This window comes from Phymastichus coffea, unplaced genomic scaffold (assembly GCF_024137745.1).
Source record: "Phymastichus coffea isolate CEN01 unplaced genomic scaffold, Cenicafe_Pcof_1.1 PCOF00178, whole genome shotgun sequence".
NCBI classification, from domain to species: Eukaryota; Metazoa; Arthropoda; class Insecta; order Hymenoptera; family Eulophidae; genus Phymastichus; species Phymastichus coffea.
Genome location: NW_026706989.1, coordinates 119806 through 142972, shown reverse-complemented (window position 1 = coordinate 142972; position 23167 = coordinate 119806). Strand labels below are relative to the sequence as shown.

Below are 23167 nucleotides of genomic sequence, written 5' to 3'. Positions count from 1 at the left end.
AGGTGAATATCGCCTTTGAAGTGCTGAAATAGTGACGCGTGGGCACGTACCTCCTCGAGCCGACGCAAGTGCGCAAGCTTCTGCCTCTCCAGACTTTTGGCTTCCTTCGTGACTGCATTCTTGATGTCGTTGCGCTGCGCCTCCAGCTGGCTCAACTGTAACTTCCGGCTCTCGATTTTGGTCGTTAGCTCGCTCACGTGTCTGCAACGTGTACGCGCGTGCCACCATACATATCGCTCGCTCGCCGGCAATTGACTTTTAAGCAACGACAACAGCAACGACCTACCTCTGCAACTCCTCGCGGGCGGCGAGCTTGCTCGCCTCCTCTTCCAGGTGGTGAAACTCCAGGTCCTCGAACGCCTTCCTCTCGGTCTCGAGGAGATCCGTTTGCGCGGCCAGCCTGTCGGCGAGGTCGCTGTCCCTCTCGTCGTCGCGGCCCCGCGCCTCGGCCAATTCCTCCTCTAATCGCGCCACGGACTGCTGCGCTCTCGACACGCGTTGACGCGCTTCCGATTGCATTTGCGCTTGCGACGTGCTCTTCTCGCTCATCTCGTCCTCGAGCTCGTTGATTTTCACTTGGAGTCGCGATAACTCGCCTTCCTCTTGCTCCAGTTTAAGAGATTCCGACTCGTATTCCGCCGAGAGCAGAGCTTTTTCCAGTTCCAGCTGCGAATAACCGTACGATCTTATGTCATTGGATTTTCGATTCATTTTTTTTTTTTTTTCTGTTGCGGTCAATTTCGATCGTTAAACTTGAAAAATAGGTAAAAATAAAGTGGGAATTCAATACTAGCTTGTTTCTGCAACTGCAGTTGAATATAACATACACGTCGACACAGTTCTATTGGTCGTAGTAGGTTACAATTTCAGAATTCCATTGTCAAAGTAAATTTAGATGGAGACCGGTCGATAAGAATGAAGAGAAAGAGTGAGAGAGAGAAGCAAACCTCTCGATTAATCTCTTCCTCCTGCGTCTCAATATCCGCAACGCTTCGCTTGAAACCGTCCATATTGCCCAGTATATGCTGCTTCTCGTTCTGCAGGAATTCGATGTACTTCTTGCGGTCTTCCTTCTCAAGGACTTTCCTCTCCTTGTCGGCCTTGGCCTCATTGGACTTGGCATTGTCGCACTCGCTGTTGATCCTCTTAGGCGTCGTCGCTGCCGTCGTCGTTGTCGTGAGTAATCCACCGGAATTCCGTGGCTTCGACAGCATCGACAGCTGCTCGATCGCCTCGAGTAAGTCGTCGTTCGACACGTCCAGCTTGTTGTCGATCGTTATCTCGCGCGTTGCTGCTTTTTTCTTTGGCCTCGGCAGGCTCATGTTGTTCGGGTTGCTGGCGTTGTTGTTGCTCGTGCTCACGTTCTCGTAGATGCTTAGGTTGCCGTTGGCGCGTGGTCGGAAATTTTCATAATGGTGTACCGGTGGTTTCGTCGATTTTTCCGGTACTGCTGGGTTTGTCACCGGTGTTGTGCCTGATCAAAAGAAAAACGTCCATCCGTCGAATAACGCATTTTCACAAAGCGATCACTACAAGTTGTTATTTCTACCGTGGACAGTAGAAACAAATGTTTGGTCATTTTTATTGCAAAAAAGAATTTTTCGATCGTCGTTGCTATTAATTATCGCCCGATCGTCCGAAGAGATTGACACAACGATAATTAATTGGAAGAACTGCTACATGCGTTTCAATTGCCAAAATTATCCGACCGTCAATTATGCCAAAATCAATCAACAAACTTCAATTCCATAATCAAGACGGAATATCAAAGTGAGCCCTGGCGGAACTGGCTTTTCCCCTCCTCTAGTGAGGAAACTTCGGATCATCAATCAGCTCAGGAGAACCCGAGAAGAGATACGCCCCGATTATTCCGTAAGATAGATTATAAACGATATGTAGCAGTTGAAGTATCAAAAACTTACCATTAATCACATTCTGCCTTGTTTCTGTTGGCCACTTCGGTGTACAATTGTTGTTGGGCGTCGTGACCTGTTGGATATTCTCATAGGTCGGTGGTGAATTCGACCTCTTGTCACGCGTAAGTGTCCCATTCGTTTTGCAGCTCCTGCAGTTAGCGAAGTATACGCATATACTATACATCGATTGCTCGTTGTTTCGTCGCGCGTCGAGTATTATTTTTTTGCCCTCTCGCCTCTCTCTTTCGGCTGGCATTGTTCTCTTTTGCGGCTCGGTCGATCGTAGAACGACTCAAGCGCACTGTTTGTCGACGCGGTTTTCTTTTAATTGTCTCGCAGAGAGAGAGAGAGAGAGAGAGAGAGAGAGAGAGAGAGAGAGAGAGAGAGAGAGAGAGAACACGAACTGTAATGATTCTCGATAGGTCATAATAAGAACGGAAGTATTTTACACCGGAAGTCGAAAATACGCGAAAGGAAATCAAAGTCAGCGATGATGAAAGTACGACATCAGCCATTCGCTTTGACAATAGAGAACGTTTGCCCGTTAAAGAGAATAGAGTATGGCTGCTCGCAGCCGTAAGCTCGCCGAGTAGAAATGTGGCAAAGTCTTTCACGCCACCCGATGAGACTCGAAATTCGGAGAAGAAAAGAGATAGACATTCGACCGTACGCACGCAACGAGAGGAGAGCGTTTCCCATAGCGGTTGTTGCGCAAAACTTCGTATAGCGCTGCAAAAGCCACAAATACCAACCCGTTCTGCGGTTTGTCGGCCGTGGCGTGGCTTTGCCTCTCGTACTCGGCGCACATCGCCAGAATCTCCTCCAGCCTGAGCTTCTCCTGGCGCTTCTGCTCCTGCTCGCGCACGCGCTCCGCTTGCGCCTGCCGCCTGCGGTCCTCGGTCGCCACCTCCTGCTCGTACTTTTCCATCGCGCTCGCCTCTTCGCAATCGTCGTCCACTGCTGGCGCTGGGTGCGCAGCTTGCTGCGGACGCGGGCTTCTGATGCGCCCATACAGAGTACCGTATTTGCCGCCCGGATCACGATCGTACGCCGACGAGGGCGCTTGAATGCGCCGCATGCTCGGCTGCGGACTGAAGCATCTGCGAAAATGATTTCATTGAAAAGTAAGCTCGTCGCCGTAGTGCCGCGAATTTGGAACTTCTGTTAATAATCGAAAGCCAATAGTGACGCAACCAATCGATCTTTCATGAGGCAACGCCGCCAGTGCAATGAATAATTTACCGAGTTCAATTTGATTTCCCATGTAAATATAATCGTACCTTATTGAGGCGCTTATTAACTCTAGGGTCTTAGTTAAGTTTCTCAATGTAGTAAGTATATTACCGTCGAAACCGGTGAAATTGCAACGACAGCTAACCGATGATTTATCACCCGAGATTAGAATACTCATTTTCAACTTACTGTGGATTTTGCGAATCACAGGAGCCAGCCCTGCGATGGCACGGCACAATGGGACTGGAGCCGATCTTTTCGAGTTGCAAGAACTCCGTATGGGTGGTCGTTTTAGCAACGATTAAGCTCTGACTCATGTCAAACTCACGACTGAACTGTTCAAGATCACAGCTCCTCTGGCACGTCAAACTTCGCGTCATCAGATCCGACGAATATCCATTGGTTAGTAAGTTGTTACGATTCTCATCGTTACTGCCATCTAATTCTTGGGAAGCTACCCTCTGCTGTTGCTGCTGCTGGTAGGTACCGCGAGAACAAGTTTGATGCCGTTGTTGCTGTTGTTGTTGCTGATTATGGGAGGAGGGGTTGCGGTTGTTGTGAATGACGTTCTGATAAATGCTGTTTTGGTTCGGCGAGTACGTGCGGTTTATAGTGACCGGTAGGCTGCACTGAAATCCAGAGGCAAATAGGAGATTAGATTGTAGAATACAGAGCGATGGCTGTCAAAGTATGTTTTATCGGCGCGGCGCTTGGAAGATAACAATATCCGATCAATAGAAGCGACAGAAAAAGAGTTTATAAAATGAAAAGAGCATCAGAGCAAGTCTCTTACGAGCTACGAAACGCTTGAATGAATTACTACAGCGAGCTTATTCAGTTGAGCAAACAGTGCCGAGAGAGAGAGAGAGAGAGAGAGAGAGAGAGAGAGAGAGAGAGAGAGAGAGAGAGAGAGAGAGAGAGAGGGAGAGAGACGAGTGTTAATCAATGAATCAGAGGAAGAGAGGAGACTTGCTCACTCACCTGCTTGCGCTCGTCGTTGTTCTGGCACCTGTCCAAATTGGTGAGATTCTGAAAGGGACTGGAAGCACTGCTTCTGGTTAGCGAGGCGAGGCTCGACGACCTCGAATGTCCAAGTATTTGGTCGGCGGGCACGTTTGTGGTGAGAGCACCAGATGGAAAGACCTTTGGCGATACACAGTTGGCGCTGCGAGCTTGCCGTGACAACATCTCGAATTTGGTGAGCTTGCCCAGGAAATTGATTTCCTCGTCCGAGCAACCGGAATTACGTGCTGATACCTTGTTACTGCCGTCTTGCTGATGATGATGATGATGATGATGATGATGGCCGTTGGCAAAGGTCATCATTGGCGCCATGGAGATTCGTGAATTTGGCAGTACTGCTTTCAAATGCTTAGCTTCGGCTGGATGATTGAAACGTAGATAGTTCGAGCGACCTATCGTTAGCATGCAGCCTGCAAGAATAAATATATATGGTCGTTTGTACGGGCTAATCAATGATGAAATAAAAATCTCGTAGTTATCGGGAGTATTAAGAGCGTTGAATTCATTGATTCTCAAGCGAAGCGATGCGTATCGATACCGCGTGTCAACATCAACGAATTGATATCTAGTAAAATGCCTCCGGTAATACCGCGTGAAACGTCGATAGCACTCGAAGTAAACATCAAATTTGACATTCAGCCAAGTTTCTCTTCCCTCCTGATAAAGGTTCAACTCGTATTCTCGCGGCCCATCAAACCCTGCCAGTCAATTCGCACGAAAATTTAAGCACCCCTCGTAAATATGCTTATCTATCACTCGCGAAAAAGTCGTATCTAAAAAAGTGGAGTGGTGTGCCTTGAGGATCTCGTATATAGATACCTTGTGTGAGTCGCAGCGGGGCAGCGATCGGCAGTCCGTCGACGCACGTGTTTCCGCTGAGTGGATGAAGCGTGACCAAGCCTCCGGCATTCTCGATAATGCAGTGCACTAACTCCACTCCAGTGCCGCCAAGCTGAATGTCAGCCTCGCGACTCGAACCCAAGATTATGCGACCTGCAATATTCATAAGAGTTATTAAGGTTCGCTGTGTTCGATCATCGTGCTATACGTCAGCCGCTCGTGTGAAAGCCTCGTTTGATATTACTCTCTGATAATAGAAAAAAATGTTGTTGCCATATCGTGCAACGGAATATTAAGTGCCTCGGCTAAATTATCGTTGCTTTGACAAAGCTTTCTCCTGTCAAGTTGAAAGTTTATTGGAGGATGCTGGCTAGTTTATAATGATTAGGCTTGATACTTTTGCTACCTTCTAACTAATATTGGAACGTTGCTTCACGTTTTCACGTGTTGAGATACAAAGATCTATATTATAAAAACATTTTCAGTATGAACATGAAGATGTTTATTATTAAAGTCCGAGTAAGATGATTCACTGCTTATCTGCTCAATGAATATATTTTTATCGAGGAGACTGCTCCTTTTTATCTTATCAATTTTACTATTCGGTTTATGAAGACTGCAGTTTTCAATCGTCTTTACGTTTTCCAAGATCCATAACAGCAGTGACCATAGAAATGTATCGATATAGCTTTAAAACATACAATTATTTAGTTTTTAAATTTCAATTTGCGCAATTATTGTGTGCAATATTAAGCATGGCCGGATTTACGCTATAGTGCTACGCATCCCTGTACTACCAATGTAATGATGTTAAAAAACATTCCCCCTGTAATTAAAATGCGTTTGAGGTCGATGTCTTAGAACAAAAAATTTAGTTGCGTTAGTTTAAAAAGTAAAACGGTGATCATGTGTAATGTTGCAATGCCAATTACTTATTGTAGAAATATCTTTGTAAGAACAGCTTCAATTAAAACGTCCATTGTTTATTTAATAGATTTACACAATCGGTCACGTAACTACATTATGAAAATCATTAGAAAATCTAAAGTCTCAAACTTTTGCATAATTGAGAAAACAAAAGAACGAGACTTATATTTCGTAACATCAGTATATCTCACATCGTAAATTATCCCTAAGTGACTCCTTTATCAAGCAAACCGAAAATTATACAAACCTTTATTATATACCAACGCAGAAACTTCACTTAACTCAACTTTGAACAGACGCATTTAAGCTCTTTTCACTACTTATTAGCAAACTCGTGGAGTTTTACACGTTGAAAGCCCCATATGAATACGATTATATTAACCAATAACGATATTCTTGAGGCCATGAAACCGAGACTGTGAAGATAAAAAAGAGAGGGGAAGGCAGTGCCATTCCAGCGGCTCGTTTGCATTTCCTGTATGGTTATATTTGCGGCTCATTCGTTTGCGCTTTTGCGCTTTATCTCTGCGAGAGTGACGCTTCCTTTCTCTCTGATCTCTCTCTCTCTCTCTTTCTCTCTGCCAATCCTTTATTCTTTGCAGCTCCCTTTTTGCTATTTTAATTTTTCATGCTAATTTGCGAGTTGTTCGTCGCGTGACCGAGAGCTGAGGGTTTTTTTTCGCACTGCACTGTAGTGAAGTTAAATTTAATTAGGAATTTTGAAAAGATCGAGTCGACTGGCACCTAACATAATTTGGTAGGTTAATTAAAATTTAGCGCGTATTAAACAGCCGAGCGAGACTTGGCAGTCGAGGAATTCGATTTCCCATTCGAACAGCATGAAATTTCACTTTATTGCAAATTGTAAAGTGCAGTTGGCCAGGAGTAACGCAATATATAATATTAATTACAAGCAGTGCGATACAAATTTATTTATTTCGCTCAAAGAAGCCCGTTCATTTGGCAAGCTGTTCTAGCAACTGCGCACATAAAGAGAATTACAAACAGCGCGAAGCTCGCTGCCAAATTGGGAAAGTTTCAGCTAGTATAAAGGGATCCCCGCAAGTGAAACCTTGCGTCGCGAACAATTCAATAAAGCCCGAAACTGCTCCTTTTGGCAAATTAATCGAATCGATTTGTGTTATTATATGCCCGCTGGAAGGAAAAAAACCGCGAATCTCGTAACCTTGAAATGCAGCCGAGAGAAGATCGTCATCCGAAAAACAACCATTTATCAACGCGCAGCTCTGCCTGTCGAGAGCGAGCTTGGCTCGCAAGACTTTCACCTAAAAATTATACCCGAGCTCGACCTCCTTCTCTCTGTCTCTCGCGTGTGCGCGTGTATGCTGCACACGCTTTCCATCATCGACATCCTCTTCTGTCCCTTCTTGCCCTCTCTTCCTCTTTCTCTTTCTCTCTTTCCAGTCTGTTTAAATATAGTTTTTGGCGCTACTATTAACTAACTCCGCGAGACGCGTGCACAGGTTTTCCACGTTGTTCACGTTCGAAATTCGAGCGTCGTAAAAGCTTTGATGTTTCCAACGAAAAATGGCCTCAGTGTATACTCGGCAGCGCTTTCGCGATTTACGGTTTTGCTTTGACGACAACCCAGCTGCGAATATCAACGGGTCTACCGGTCTATGGCGAAGCTGACGTGTTGAATTTAAATTAGTCTATCGTCTTGAAACGTACCAATTCCAAAGTCCCATTGGATTATTAAACTAATAGTAGCTTTGCTCCCAGCTGCATATGCGTGTCAATTTTTGTTCTGTTTCAAATTCAACGCCAGATATTCTTCAGCTGTGACTTAAACATAATTATTCAATCGGGTTTTACAAGTTGTCGCGCGTGGCGTTTCGGTATTGATGAAGGTGTGTTTCCTTATGATTACCGGTCATTTCGAACGAGTTATTTAACGATTCGCTACAATATCTCTTGCAACTTTCATATCAACAAGTGTGTCCTGTTTTATAGACATCTAATAACGCGCAAATCATAACTGATTATTTCTTTAGCGCGGTGAAATGTGAAAATAATCTATACGAATTTAGATTTTCTGTGTTGGAAAAACATTGCTATCGATTTTAAGCTTTTGATCTTATCATCTCTGAAATAAATGTTCCTTCCTTATTTCAACAAAGAAATTAAATTGATTTATATACAATTCAATAGTGGAAGAAAAAAAAAGAACCACTATTACGTTTTACTTAAAACAAATGTATACTACATATATATTTGCGGGTAGATATTAGTTTACTATAATTTTTTTTGCTCGATTTTAAAAAAACAAAAACATAACTTTTGAAACATTTTAGTGTCTCAGTAAAGTTCTTCCATAATATAACTATTTTTTTTTTTTTTCGTTATATATTTAATGTAATATTAAAGTTCAATATTGAAGGTGCATTTCGTGGAATTTTACAACTAACCGAAACTCGATTTGAAAAAATTATAATTTCAAGGATTGTGTAAATTGTCGAGAGGCATTGACACATGTTATGTGGGCAATAGATATGATTTCTATTTTTTAATATCAAAATTATGATACTGAGTTCGAAGTGTCTTGGGTATTTAATGAAAATCGTAATAAATTACTGAATCTTAATTTTAAGAAAATACTAAAGATTATTTATCGATTTTAAATTACTTTATTTCAGTCATCTCACTTTTAAATCCAATTCAGAATATTTCGAAAGATTTTACTTCTTTGGCTCTAAACTATCATTCACTGTTCTATAAAAGAAAAGAGTAAAAAATTTTTTACTTGGAAGGGATACAAAAAAACTCCATTACTATATCATTTCCATCCGATAACACAATTCTTTCAACGCATGGACAGAAAAAAGTCACGGGAATGAAAAGAAGTCATCAAAAGCGAACGGGAAAGCGAAGGCGTGTTAGGGTGGAAACTCGCGTCGACGGATTGGTTTCGTTCCACAACTACGTTAGCGCGTTAAAACCGAGCAGCCGTGACGAGAGAGAGAGAACTTCCGTCTACCACGAAAATTACTCGATTGTCTTCATAGACAGAATTAACTGATTAAGCGCACGTATGATTTTAGTCTTGAACATGCGATTAACGCATCTAACGTGCTCAGATTCTTTTGCTCGCAGCGTCATGATAAATGTTCGATTAATTCTTACGTTGTAACATCTCGCGTCGCATCAGTCATGCACACATCGGCAATAAGACGCTTGACGGGTGATTAGCGTTGCGGGACCTGACCTACATTAGCTACAGATTGCACCCCCCCCCCCCCCCCCGCGAGACTACGTTGCGTGTATTGTTTACACGCCTGAACGAATATATATGCCTGAGTTATCAATTCACTTTTATGCGTGTGTCTCGTGTCACTAGACGTAATCTCTAGTCCCACATCAAACTTTCATTAATATTACTCACTTTTATTTTGCCTTTTCAAAGTCTTATACGAGTTGAATTTACCGTCGCGAATGGGGTGGTTTTTACCAGTGCATTTGTCATTTATTATGACCATTGAGTAATGCAAGTCTGTGCATCTGAATTTAAACGAGCTAACGCAGAAACTTTGAAACCGGGATTTCCGAAGAAATTTTTCTATTGATAATGGTTAGTCGTTAGTTACAAATTCAAAGAAACTAAATCACGCGACACTTCAATTGTTCATTCAAATTGAAGATCCAGTTTGAAAACTATCGAACTATTAAATTTGAGAAAAATATTACCTTGGAAGCAGTGCTGTTTTATCAGAGTGTTTAATTCAATTTACTACAATGTAATATCATTTCCAAGGCCACGAATGACAGTAAAATATTGAAGCTCAGCAGTAAAACGACATATTTCTTTTTTTTTTCCTTTCACGAGTGCCATTATGGATTTTATGCTCGCAAAGGAAAACCCATATTTTTTTTATTGCAATCTCGACTCGAGAATTCTTAAGATTTTTCTTCGGCATTGCCAAAAATAAAACTAAAGGCGTCCACGACATAAACCAAGTAAAAATACAGTCGTGGATACTTTCTTCGCCATTGGTGTTTAACGTCATAGCTTTACGACCATCTCTCGACCAATTAAATTCTCGTCAATCAATAATATTTTCTGACGAAGAAAGAGCAGGTTACCTTCGGGTAGCGGATGAAGCGTGACGGTGGTCGAGAGTCTTCCGCTGCCGGTAGATACAAGATGAGGCGAGTCCGTGTGAAAGCTCAAAGCTCGGCCGGATTCTCGTACTTCCAGGCCGGCAGCGTTCGCCATTCCTGCAATGACAACCACAGCAGCACCGATTGATTTCAACTTATTTACTTTTGCCCATTGCTTATGGCGAGTAGGCGCCAATTAGAGAGTTAATTGTTTGACTTCGCGCTTGCGCCCGCGCCCAGAAAAACAGGACACTACAAGGCCTCGAAAAGAACAAAAGCTCGTTTGTGCGCGCGCCCGCATATCGCCGCAAGGGCACGCGCGTCGCTACGTGGGAGGGAACACGTCGATGATCGCGACGACGATGATGATGCCCCCGAAACCGGTATATCTCGAATGATTTTTCTTTTTTCTTTTTCCCCATTTGCGAGAGGCTTTGTATTTTCTCTCTGACGCTTCGAGGAGAATACTTTCTGCTCGCGTCTTGTGACTCTTTGCACAATGGGGAAGGCGCTTTGAGCTCGGACACTTTTTTGATGAGGCTCGCAACTTTTCTCTTTGGCGAAGCTTAGCTTGTCAATGACACGTTGTCACGCGGTCGGCTGAAGGTGTTCTTTGAGAATTCAGAAAATCCCGGATACATGCGTAACGCAGTTTTTTACTTTTTGGCCTTGTGATTTTTGCTTTGCGAACTGACACTCTCGAGCCCGATTAAAAAAGTGCGCAATCACGGCTTTTTTTCTTTCTTTTGTTCTTTTTGAGCGACGTGATTTTAAAAACCGGATCGATTTCAGCATAGACGCGCGCGCGCGTACGTGATTGTTTATCAAACAAACGGCAATCAAAATTCGCGCAATCATACGTATACGATTTCAACGTAAAGATTACGCAAAAAACGATTGTTTATCATTTCAGCAGTAACGACTCGGAAGTCGCGCGTGTAATCGAATCGGGCGCGTACGCACGCAGAGATATATTATAGCACGCGATATCCGCAAGCACCGAAATAAGAATTCACTATTCTGTAAATATACGACTCGATTCGCTTGGTTCGCGAAGTCGTCGCATAATTCCGGGAATGTGAGTTTCAATGCCTGTAAATCCGTTAACCGATTCATAAATGCAATTTGCTTGTTACAATTAACTCGGTGCCTGATATACCACTATAATAGCAGAACTTTACAAAGGACTGGCAAGAGCATTATACTAAACGCGAACTTGACTGAAATATAACCCAAGCTTCGTGCGTATTGAGCAATTAGTACCCCGGCATACAAATCGCGCCCGTGCACATACAAGTAGGCTTTGATCATAAAATCACGTTTCTTTTTTTTCCGTCATCGCTCTTGATCAAAAATCAAAAATCAGTAAATGTTTTTTGCAGAATCGCAATTAAAAGTTGTCGGGTTCTCAACATATAAAGAAAAAAAAGTGATTTTCACAACCGTCGTGAAAGAAATTATCGTTTCTGAAAATCTCGCTTATTTTCCTAAATCGAGTCCGAAACCTCCTTCCGAAAACGGCCATTCGAAAGGCAACTCTTCAAGTAGTCGTAAAACTCTCGGTGAAAAGTACAAACGAGCAATAATTAGCCCGGGGTTTGATACGTTATATGTACCACGTGCGCCGAGTAACTCAACCTTCGGTTGGTCCGTAAACAGACTTGCAAGAACGTCCGTCGCATGCAGAAAAAAAGGCGTTATAAGGACGAGCGCTTTCTTCGACTGATTAAATTCCGACGCTAACGATCGACTTCGATCAATTCCTCTCACTGTCATCTCGGCTGGACAGCAGTCGAACGAGCTATGATTCATCGAATGCGCGCATACGTCTATCTATTGAATATTAATTCGCATAGCTCGAGTGCAAGCTCCGTAACAATTACTCGAGTTCAGTAACAGTCGGTTACGTTCGGACATTTCGTTGCTCTCAGTGCAGGAGAGACTAAATAAAGTTGAATGTATTGTGGAATTTCTTTGGAGTCACACCGAGTTTGGGTCGTGGGATAAGCCAAGGGGATATAATACGCTTAATTGAAGTTGTTTCAACTCGTTAAAGGCCACATGAGCGCGAGACAGAAGTACAGCAGGCAGCTTCTGCTGCGTCTCCGACGATGCTGCGACAAAAATGAAGTTTTTTTTTTATCTTGAGGCGTATATGTCGAAAGTTTTATTGCTTCTTAAATGTATCTTAGCTTAGCTACACGCGTACGATGCATCCAAATGAGTTTCTACAGTAGTTTTCTCGAGAGTGCGAGATTAGATTTTTTCCGTTAGAGGTCTTGGGGTTTGGTCTTGGACACATTGAATATTATTTTGTAATTTGTTAGAAATGTGCAAAAGAAAAATGTAATGGAATGCTGTATAGATTTTTTATGTTTGCAGACAATGTTTTGGTGACTATCGAACGAGTAATTGACTTTGATACTTAGATTTCCTCCGAACTTGGAACTTTTGAAGTCTTCGAGAAATTCATCACATTCATTAAAAAAGGTAGTTACGAAAGTAGCATAGCCAAACAACAATTTTTACACTGCTCGAAACGTAGTGGAATGAACTTTGACGAGCAAACTGAAAATAACTTTTCTCCTCATTGCTGGCGCGTGTGGCAGTAGCTCAATTAAAGCGCGACTATTTGAAAATTTATCAAACGGTCTGAGAACCGAGCTACGTAAAAAACAGCAGCAAGTAGCCGCAGCAGCAACCATGGCCATTAATTTTTTGGATGTGTCCAGTGGTCGTCAGAAGTTCACCGCGACGCGCAACTCCAATTTTCTCCTCCCCCCTTCCCTCCCGCCGTTTCCACGCGGTGACCCAGATGCGTTGACGCGAAGCTTTAAGCTTTCAACTGAATTCCCGAAAACGCGAATCCCCGAAGAGGAAACTCGCTCATACGTAGCTGAATTGAAAACAACATAGCGCCGCAACAGCAGCAGGCCACGTGTGAAGTTTCGAGGGAACTTCCGGCTTCGAGTCTTTGTATGATCCATTTATTAACTCTTTGCACGCACGAGTGCGTGTTCGACCTTCCTTATATTCGAATTGAATGCCATGCAGACTTCTATATTTTTGCTTTCTTCGATTTTCACATATCTACGAAACTTTGATGCGGTGCCAAAAAGTTAAAGTTTTTATTGAAATCCCAACATATGTACACAGTGCTCGCGCGGTGTTTGAGTTTTGGCGTTAAACTTCTCTCACTCTCTCAATTTAAACATTGTAAGTTTCATGCTGACTGCGTGTTGACTCAACTCGGGAATCAGCAGCGAAATTGCGCTATAATTCATTAGCTAGCTAATATTTACAATGTTGCATGTTATCATTTCGTTCACAGCTATTCTTAACTTTTATTACATCTTCATTCCGGTGACCTAAATATTTATACATGTATATATTTTTTTTTGCGCCACGAGATATTCGGAAGAAAGCGTTTCTCCGCTTGTCGCAAAAAATAATCGAAAATGAGAAAAAGCATCGTACGATAAAAGAGTGCCCACGAAACTGAAATAACCTTTCAAAGTCCATTCCATTATGTTTTTTAGTTTAGAAAAGCTACACACAAAAACCAACTGCAATCGTTTAACAAAATGTCATTGAGTCCGTTGCGAATGAAGCGCCCCTGAAATATGAAAGGGAGAGACAGGGAGGACGTTGATCGAAACAAATTTGCGGAAAACGCGTACGTCGATTTATTTTCGGTCGCGAGCTGCTCGCGAGAGAGGAAAAAGCTCTTTTACATGGCTCATTGCGAGTTGTCCCTCGCGGCGGCAAACAAAGCTTGTAGCATCTGCAAAACGATGCGTGTCGATCAATTTTCCGTTTCATATCGGTTCGCTTGCGAAGTCGTTTAGGCATGCTCGGCACGAAAAATGCAAAAGATTTGATCTACGACTGGCCGGCCGGCCCTGCGTCAATCAACGAGCTCCTCATCATTTTGCAATTCAGCATCCGGAGCTTCGTTTCGCGTTTAGCGTCCACCCGGGACACTGCGGATCTCGCGACATTTAATTTTTGATGTCGCTCTCCGAAATAAAGCACCCCAGCATTAATGGACACAAGCTTGCGGGGAAAAAGGTAACCTAAACTTTCATTTGGCGCGCCAATTGGGATTCCCGCGGCGTGGCATCGCTCTTCCTTGCCGTGGAGTTTGTTGTTTTATATTTTTTCCCCCTTATCTCTGCGCCAAGCCCGAGAGATGCATTGTAAATTACGCGCGCGTATACGCCTCGCTTCTCTCTCTTTCTCTCTGCCTAGCGCAAATATTTGTCGCGCGCCGCGAGGCACGTTAATTGTGCGTACGCGGGGCACGTCCTTCCCTTATCTCTTGCTCTCTTCTTTGCCTCGCTTGCTGCTTATGCATGGGAGCTTGTCGCGCTTGTAAAAAGAACACGTAATATTCGAACGATGACGCCCGCAGAAAGTTTCATTGGTCAATGAGTTTGTTTGAATAGAATAGTCGCCTATGACGCAAAGCTTGAAACGTTTCTCGCCTATGCATTCACGTCTGGGTGTGTATGTGTATTTACGCGTTGCGCATTCTTTCTTAGGATTTCCGCTTGAAATTACCGAAGCAGCCCCCGCGCATCGTCTACACCAATGCGAGATTACGGCTGTGCGTTAGAGATACGTGGCCTGACTAGAATTAATGGCGCTTGTTCGCTTGAAAGAGTTGGATGAACTTTCAAACTCTCGGTTTTCGTATATACGCGATTGTTCAGCAGTAATTTTACAAACGTCAATACCAATCGCTCTTATCTTTTATTCGTCAATGGGGAAGAAGAGAAAAGAAAGCCTTTATTTCACGCGATGGATCGAGACAGTGTAATTGACATGCTACATGGCGATTAATTAATTGATAAAGAAAACACTCAAAGATAGATGGCAAGAGTAAAGTCTTAATGCAAATCAAATTGACGATAGGTACGAGCCAATGTCAAATGACAGTGACGAAGTTACGAAGAAGCGGAAAGAAAAGAAGAGGGGGAGGACACATTGCGGACGTATATATTCACTCGAGGAGAGATGCGGTGTTTTATAAAAGCAGGATGTGGTGCGGTATACGCGTAAAACGTGCAAACGGACGAAGGGGAGGAAGACAGAAGAAATTGCACTCTCGCGTTGTACGCCGCCAATACCGAATAACACGATGCGTATGTAACCTCGCGTATTCGGCATTACGCGCGCATTCATCGACAACGATTCGCGTCGTACGAAGGTGTAATTGGGCTAATGTTCCAGTTTCGAGTGAGCGCTAATTGAGCATGTCGATTCAATTAGCAAACAATCTATTAACGGCGAGCCAATTCTTTAATTATACAGTAGGTTCGAGCGATTCAGGGTCCGTCGAAAACTCGACAAACGAAGAGCTTTCGCAGGCGAGCCATCGGGCACTATTGTTGCTATATTTATACGTGGACTGGGCTATTTCTACGATGTTCAATTTACCAGGAAGCTAAGTGCAGCGAGAAAACGCATAGCGTGAAGGAAGTGGTAGCGGCAGCAGGCCCCTCGGAATAGACTGGCAAAATGATGAGAATGACATGGAGGCGGCCACCGTGTAACTATCAATTTTTCGCCGTACGCGTAGCATCGCATCTCGTGGCTTCATTGGCTGATCGATCGATGAGCACGCTTATCGTCGGCTCGATGCCCTTTCTTTCGATTGCGCGCGCGGTCTCCACTTTCTCTCTCTCTCTCTCTCTCTCTCTCTCTTCCTCTCCAAATTAACGGACATGGCATCGTGATTTCCATTACGGCACGGAGAGGGGGTCCGTCCGCGCCGCTACCCGCGCACCTCTGCGCTTAACCAGCAAGCTTGAGTTTTTTTTGAGTTTTGATCGTTTAATTACGATTTTACCGGAAACGTCCGTCGCGACTTCGAGATTAGTTTACTGAATATTCATTCTCAATTTATTTATGTTTTTTATTGCAATCTCTCAGCTTCTCTTCAATTATCACTCGAAAAAATTGATGGGGACGTCTAGTGCCTTTAACTGTAACGTACTGAAAAATGAAGCAGTTCCCTCAATTTTCGGCCAACGATCAAACATCCTGAAAGCTGAGCAGGAAAAGAGAAACTCGATAGCGGAGAAAAACACGGGCTCTCGGAATTTGAACGTGCAGAGAGCCCACTCGCGCACAATCGTATATCGCGCGCCTCGAGCAAAGTTTGCCCGACGTCGGTCGACGCAGCGCTCTCGCCGCCCCTCGCACGAGCCTCTGTACGCGAGATGTCTTCGAGCGCGAATCGCGATAAGAGGCCAGCTCGCTGCCGGCGTCGCGCCCACCTTTCCGCCCACGCCGCTGCGCATCCTCGGGAAAGACGTACAGGCCGTTCTGTCTTGTTTTATCGCGAATCGCGGATAGGGCCTTTGTGCGCGGCTGGCTTCCGCGGACGCGCGCTGAGATTTCAATTGGCGAGCCGCGGCGTCGGCAGACGTGTCTAAATGATCAAGGAAGAAGCATGAAAATAACGTTGACCGATGCGCGATCCGCGACGAGAGGGGACGCGGAGGTGCCGACGCCCGTTCAAAGCCAACCGAGCTCGCCGCGCGTTCGTAACGTCGCTTTGCGAGGAGCACTTTGGCACGCGCTGCTTTTCGCGTCTCACTACTCACTGCGAGCGAGCGGACGGGCGAGCCGCAGCAGCCTCATGATGATCGCCGACGGAAAGGCTACGCGGCACACGCTCATCGACGTCAATCGACAATCGCGAACTGAAACCCATCGAAGCGTGCCCGCAGCGGAAAAGCAGCGCGTTGCACGCGCGAAAAGGGCGTGGGCAACGTCACCGTCCGCGCGTGTGGGCTTCGAGAGCGCGCGCGGGCGCGGTTTGGCAACGCAGAGAAAGAAACTGCAATTAACGCGTTCCTCTCTCTCCCCCTCTTTCTCAAGCTTCGCAGGTTTATATTTGGAATACGCGGAGGGAGACCGAGGAATTTCGCGTTTGTCGTAACCAAGAGAAGTCACACGGATTGCGCAGAGACAATGGCTTTTTGCGCTTTTTTTCGCCTTTCACGAGAATCGTGACTGTGTTACCGGCACAGCACTACCGAGTACCTCTCTTTTCATGGCGCTTCCGATTCGATCGTATGCTACTGTACTTTTCTGCTGTGAAATTTTCAATTGGTATCTTTGATTCGATGTTTAAGTAGGCCATTGCCCTTTCGGTGTTTTCAGTTTTGCGAATAACCGTGGCTTTGATAAACGAGTGACCAGAATACTTTGATGCGACATGTGCTCGTGCGTATTGAAAAGTGTTTCACGCGAATCGAATTCTCATGGATTCTGATCAATCTGTCTCATCGTAAATCCGATCGCCGAGAAGGTTTTCAATTGAAACCAATCAATTCTGGCATCGCGTGTACGTTAACACTATGAAAATAAAACGAGAAGCCCTGGTCGCTGCAAGAAGACATTGATACGCGAACGATTGATCGACGGATCGTAGCAATAATCGTTCTTCGCGCGAGCGCGCTCGGTAGAATAAAATAACATTGAGTAATCCGCGTCGACGATTGTCCGGTCGAATGATGCACGTCGACAACCAGTGATCAGAAAAAGGAGAAGAAAAAACGCCGTTGGTCGTCGTGCATGTGCATCGAAAGGCCTTGAGCGTGCGTACATGCCGCACGTGATTTCCCAGGAAAACAGCTCTCGACAAACTGGAGTTCCGATAAGGCTAATCTCGCCCGGCATTTCTGCGCTACTTGCGTAATCCCTGTGCTCGAGCTCGCTCTCTTCTTTTCTGCATCCATCGAAAAGAAAACGGAAAAAAGAAAAGACGCTTTCTTTTCATCCGTCACTATAAATTGGCTTGGCCTATTAGATTTGATTGGAGGCGTGACGTGACGTCGAGAGGAAGAAGAGTGATCGGCCGAGCGCATTACCTGTGTCTGCAGGGAGATCATCGAATCTACATCGTCGATAATGATGCGGTAGTGTGAAAGTGTCGATTGGAATAGGCGTAACTATGTTTCGACACTACTCGTCCACGACCCTCGAGTCGTCTAATATTATTCGTAAGAGCAACGCGCAATCAGTGCGGCTCCGTCGCGTCGTATCTGGTTCGCTGCAGCGAGAGTTAAAATGACTGGTGACATCGTACGCCGCGCTTGGATCATCGTTGCTGTGCACGCGCGAATAACGAAAACGTCCTAGATACACACGATGGCGAGTACAGTCCGCCTCGCTCTCTTCGTCGAGTTTTATCGGTGCGCGTTGAAAATTGTGGCGTCAATTTGCGCAGCGCCAGCAGCAGTGGGACATCTAAGACCCAAGTCTTATCGTCCACGAGAAACAGAGTCTTATCGGCGTCAGATTTCTCGCCGGTGTTTTTCGCGCGAAACTGCAAACTACGACGTTTCGCGAACTACATATGGCGTACGTGTGCAACCGTTTCTCTCCTCGTTTCATTACGGCAAGTCGGAATTTTAGTATGTGCTATCGCGAGACCGCTCGTAAATTTCCGCGGCGCATAAATACCGAAGAGGCGAAGGGCGTGCGGTACACGCACGGAGCCTGCGTCACCTATTTCAATGATTGACGCCAGACGAAAGTGACTTGCGCGAACCCATTGGGATTGTATTTGAAATTGCCGCTTCGCAGCAGCGAGATCGTGGATTCGAAAAGGAGAAAATCTCAGCGACTCCGCGTGGCAGGCGAAGGCAACTCGTTGCACATCGCGTAAGAATGCAAACCACCTCTGGATACCACGCTGACCCGCGCGATCCGTTTTCGATCTGCTTTGTCCAGCGCCGGGCGCAGCAACAAAGAATCGCGCGCCACGCGCAGCAACAACGAAAGCTATGTACGTATGAAGCGAACGCAGCGCTTTATTGAGATCGATCGGAACTCACTGCATTCGTGGAATTACCCCGCGATAACAACGATGACGATACGTGTATCATAGTAGGCGTCGAATGTTGTCCAATGTGTAGCGCTGATAAGGCATTCGAGAGATCGGGCATTATTGCATGTCCGAGTCGTAGTGCGCGCGAGATTTTTCGAGGCAGTTATTGTCAATATCACATGGATAAACACTCGTGTGTAGTGCTTATAATAAAAGTATACACTATATTGCGATATATTGCGAGCGAGTGATTTTTTCTTTAATATTGTCTCTACGCTTGGCACACATTTTGCGGAAAGAAAAGTGCTTTATCGGCGTATCGACTGTTATTTTATGCGTTCGTTGTGTTTTTTTGTTATAGCTATAGATGTTTTTTGTTATAGCTATCAAGTGTTGCGTAAATATTGTCATATCGTTGTATCCTCGGTCGACTGTTTAATGTAGCTTTGTAATGATGAAAACGAGGCCTTGTACAATGAAAAAACCTTGCGACGCGTTTGGTGCACTCCGTTGAGTCTTAATCTAATGAGCTTAGATTAAAAATTATGCTTGAAAATGTTTTTGCGAAATTACGCGATGATTTTATTCTCTTCTTATGAACGACCAAACGAGTTAGCCGTAGTTGTTTTCATTGTAGGTCTAACAGTGAACTGACCTCCACATTGAGATATTATCAACCATTCAAAAGTAGATTATTAAGTTGTTTGTCCGCAAATAAGGTCAGTTTGCAAACCGAATAAAATACAATTTCTCGTCTTCGGTAGATGTCAATCGCAAAGTCAACTTTCAATTGATCCTAGTCAAAGGAAAATTAAAGAAAAATATTCAGTGACGCTTTTATTGATTCGATAAATCCCAAGATTCAGCTTCAAAGCTTCGCTCGTACGTTGGAATTACTGTGACAATGGACACCCAATATTGATTTCATTTTCCCATTTTGGAAACCAGTCAAAGCGCCGAAAGGATAAGAGAATAAAATCCAACGCGAATTAGCATATAAATCGAGAGACACGGCGACAGGTAAAGACCCTTAAGAAGCCACTTATCGAGAAAGAAGCGATGGAAAAGTCGGTATTACGCATGGACGTGCGTGTATCTGTGCGTGCGTATGTTTAGGAACAAGGTACATTCCGATTTCGACGCGCGACGACGAAGAAAGGTCGGACGAACGGCCTTCACGATACCCTATAGAGGAGCAGCGGTACTTCGTCCGGCTGCAGCGAGACTTGCTTTCCACTGCCTTACGGCTGCTCTTTTTTTTCTGTCTCTCTTTTGTCGGGCCTTTTTCGGATGGATTGCGAACGCGCGACGTTCCGATCGAATTCTCCCCCCGTTTGGTGCGCGCGCGTTGTTGCATAACTTGTCAACATTCGAAAGAGCCGACCTTACGCGTGCCGCTTCTTTTGTTGATCGTTCGGCAAGCTCAGCTAATTAAAGTGAATTTGTAAACGCGAGTAATGAGCGTCTAGGCCTGGCGCGCGCGAGATATGCATGCAAATATGTACATGAAAGGCCTGCCTTACATGGCCTGGCGCATACACACAAATAATAATCCTGCGTCTTTCTCTCGCGAAAATTACATAATTGCATTATCCCGCGTTGTTAAAGGGACTTTAATGGGGCTTTTCGGAGTGAAGGCTCATTGTGTTAAATTACACATTGTTTATAACTCTTGTATATCAATTGTCCAACACTTTTTTGAAAATTTGTAACGCATGGATCTATGCAAGGACTAGGTGGCAATTTCGTTTGATTACTATGTTTTGTAGCTCGGATTATAGCCAGTGGAGATAGAAAATCATTGCTGAAATTCGAATTAAGAAAAAGGAAAGAAATATTTTTAGAGGAGCTATTCCGTTGAGACAAAAAAATAAACCAATATGTAAAACACTGAAACGCGTATCAGCCGATTCAAAAGAAACCAGTTTCCAAATTCCATAGTTTTCGCCTACGAAGTTACATTCTCAGCGGGACTTTTTCAGGCGTGGGCCTGACGACAGCGTCGCGGCAGCAGCCGGCGTCCGAACAATGCATCTGACCATGACCGCAAAGAAAGCAGAAGCACGCGTCGCGACGACAGATGTTGGCAATATTCCTTATCCGAGTTTTGGCGCATCCATCCCTTGCTTCGGTGATTTATTTCCGGCTAATTAGCCGAGTCAGAGGAGAACAAAAAACCGACGAGCCTTATCGTTTTCTGTCTTTCTTTCGATGAAAGATTACGATGACGGACGCGTTTAACGCTGATTAAGCCGGTAGACAGTGACGAGCTGCTCGGTTTGTGAAAAATGTCGTGCTTCCATGGCTTGTGTACACATTTATACATAAATTGAATAAAAAATAAATAATCTCGCGTCGATTGACAATTTAATTCCCAAGTTCTAGTTAATCAGCGGTACAAAATAGTAAATATCACCCCCCCCCCCCCCCCCCCCCAATAAAGTTTCGCCCCGCACATCCGAGTGAACCCGCCCAATTAAACGCCAAAACTATTCTACACTCTAAGAAGCCCATGGAGTAGAGCTTCGCTCTAAAAGTGGCAATTCATCTCTATACGGGCTTTGCCACGAAACCCGGACGAGAAAACTCAATCAAGTGAAGCTGTCGCGCACAATGGAGCATGGTGAATGGAGCTGTATCGGCTAAACGAATTTTGGTTAATCCACGCACAAAAAATACGAATTTTTACTCCGACTCTCCTTACCGTCGGCACATCGACTTTGGCAATATCGAGCTAGCGGGGAGGAATTTACGTGGTGTAGGAGCGTCTACCGATGGATACGGCGGTAATAAAAGCAATTTCACTCTACGGAAGAGGCGAGTCGAGCCAGTGCGCGTTCGATTATCGCCTTCGTCGAAGGAATTCCCTTGCTCGCAGTCGCGCGATTCTTCAATCTCAACGCTTTGCATCCTCGCCCGCGTCGACCTCGATGCGATTCGTTGTATCGCCATTTCGTCCATCGATCTGACTTTTCTCAAGCCACGGACAAGTCTTAATTTCACTATATCAAGCCGTACTTCCTGAACGGCGCTATCTTCGTTACTTCGGGGAGGGGGAAACTACGAGTCGGTGTATTTGTGTCCTTCTGTTCCCAAGATACATACGCGAAAAAATCATAGCGCGTGGCAAGGTATTTCTCGGCCGTATACGGCCTTCAGAGAGTGATAAAGCTCGAATTGTTTGTTTTTTGTTCGAGAAACCGAATGAACGATAAGTTTTTGGTGGCCGTCTCGAGTGCTTTCTCAGCGTGAAAGCTTACCGTGGAATGCCAACTGAATTAAGTTGACGCCTCATCGTGAGCTCTCGTACTAGATTCTTATAAAACGGATTTTTATTTGTTTTACACTGCGACTGTTGTAAGCGTATGCGTTTAGCTGTACTGAAAAATCGTACGCCTTTCCTTACTTTTACGGTAAATATTTATTCGAGCATCGCAGCAGTTTAGAAAATGAAAATTATACAGATTGGCCGTACACCAGTGAGTTTACGCGCTCACCCATGGCAAGCAACACCTCGGCACCTCGGGGCTGATAAGCAAAACGGATTGGCGAAAACGCTCACCACGCAGCTTATTATCATTATTATTATTATTATTTGTTTCATTTCGATTGCTGCACGCATCGATTGCAAAGTTAGGCGAATCGGCTGCATTGGCGACCTTGTACTCACCGCAGAAGTCGATCTCATTCTCTCTCTCTCTCTCTCTCTTGCGGTTCTTTTTCATTTTGTTGTCATTTGTGTCGCAAGAGAACACATTCACTAGTTTAGAATTGGTTAGATTCCTCGCTCGTGAAATATATCTGTATACACATCTATGTAGGGTAAAGCAAGTTCTTTTACTTTTGCCGTGATTTACGGCGATTTTAGTGGGTATGAGCGATTTATGGACTTTCATTATTTGATAATTGATCAAGAGACGTCTTGAACATCTGTGTGGATATTATAAAGTGGGAATGTCGTTTTGATGAGTGATGCGTGTAAACACTGGCTTGTAATGAAAGAAAAAAAAAAAAAAAAAAAAACAAAAAAAAACGCATGAGTCTTATGAATTATGAGGTGTGTACGATTCATTGGTAAATCATTTCTCTCGAGAGATCGATACAATGAGATGAACGTGGCAATAATGTTTCTGAAAAACAACATATTTGACATTGCGACACGGAAAACATGCTGCTTGAGTATCGTTTCGATGCACCACCACTGATAAATGGAGCAAGCATTGAACACAGCCAAGAGGCTTTTGTTCTTTTATTTGTAATA

General features: G+C 44.4%; 1 protein-coding gene across 2 annotated transcripts in view; it reads right to left on the bottom strand.

Annotated features, from left to right (window-relative positions):
- Nucleotides 1-23167, bottom strand: part of LOC131673463 (pleckstrin homology-like domain family B member 1) — a 29760-nt gene that overhangs the window by 3969 nt on the left and 2624 nt on the right. For both annotated transcript variants that reach the window (XM_058951477.1, XM_058951476.1), the window contains exons 2-10: nt 10041-10175; nt 4992-5165; nt 4131-4582; nt 3339-3778; nt 2669-3016; nt 1923-2065; nt 948-1474; nt 287-666; nt 51-201 (exon numbers count right to left, since the gene is read on the bottom strand). In XM_058951477.1, coding sequence (XP_058807460.1) covers nt 51-201; nt 287-666; nt 948-1474; nt 1923-2065; nt 2669-3016; nt 3339-3778; nt 4131-4582; nt 4992-5165; nt 10041-10173 — 2748 coding nt within the window. In that variant the 5' untranslated portion in view covers nt 10174-10175. The remainder of the gene's footprint in view (nt 1-50; nt 202-286; nt 667-947; nt 1475-1922; nt 2066-2668; nt 3017-3338; nt 3779-4130; nt 4583-4991; nt 5166-10040; nt 10176-23167) is intronic.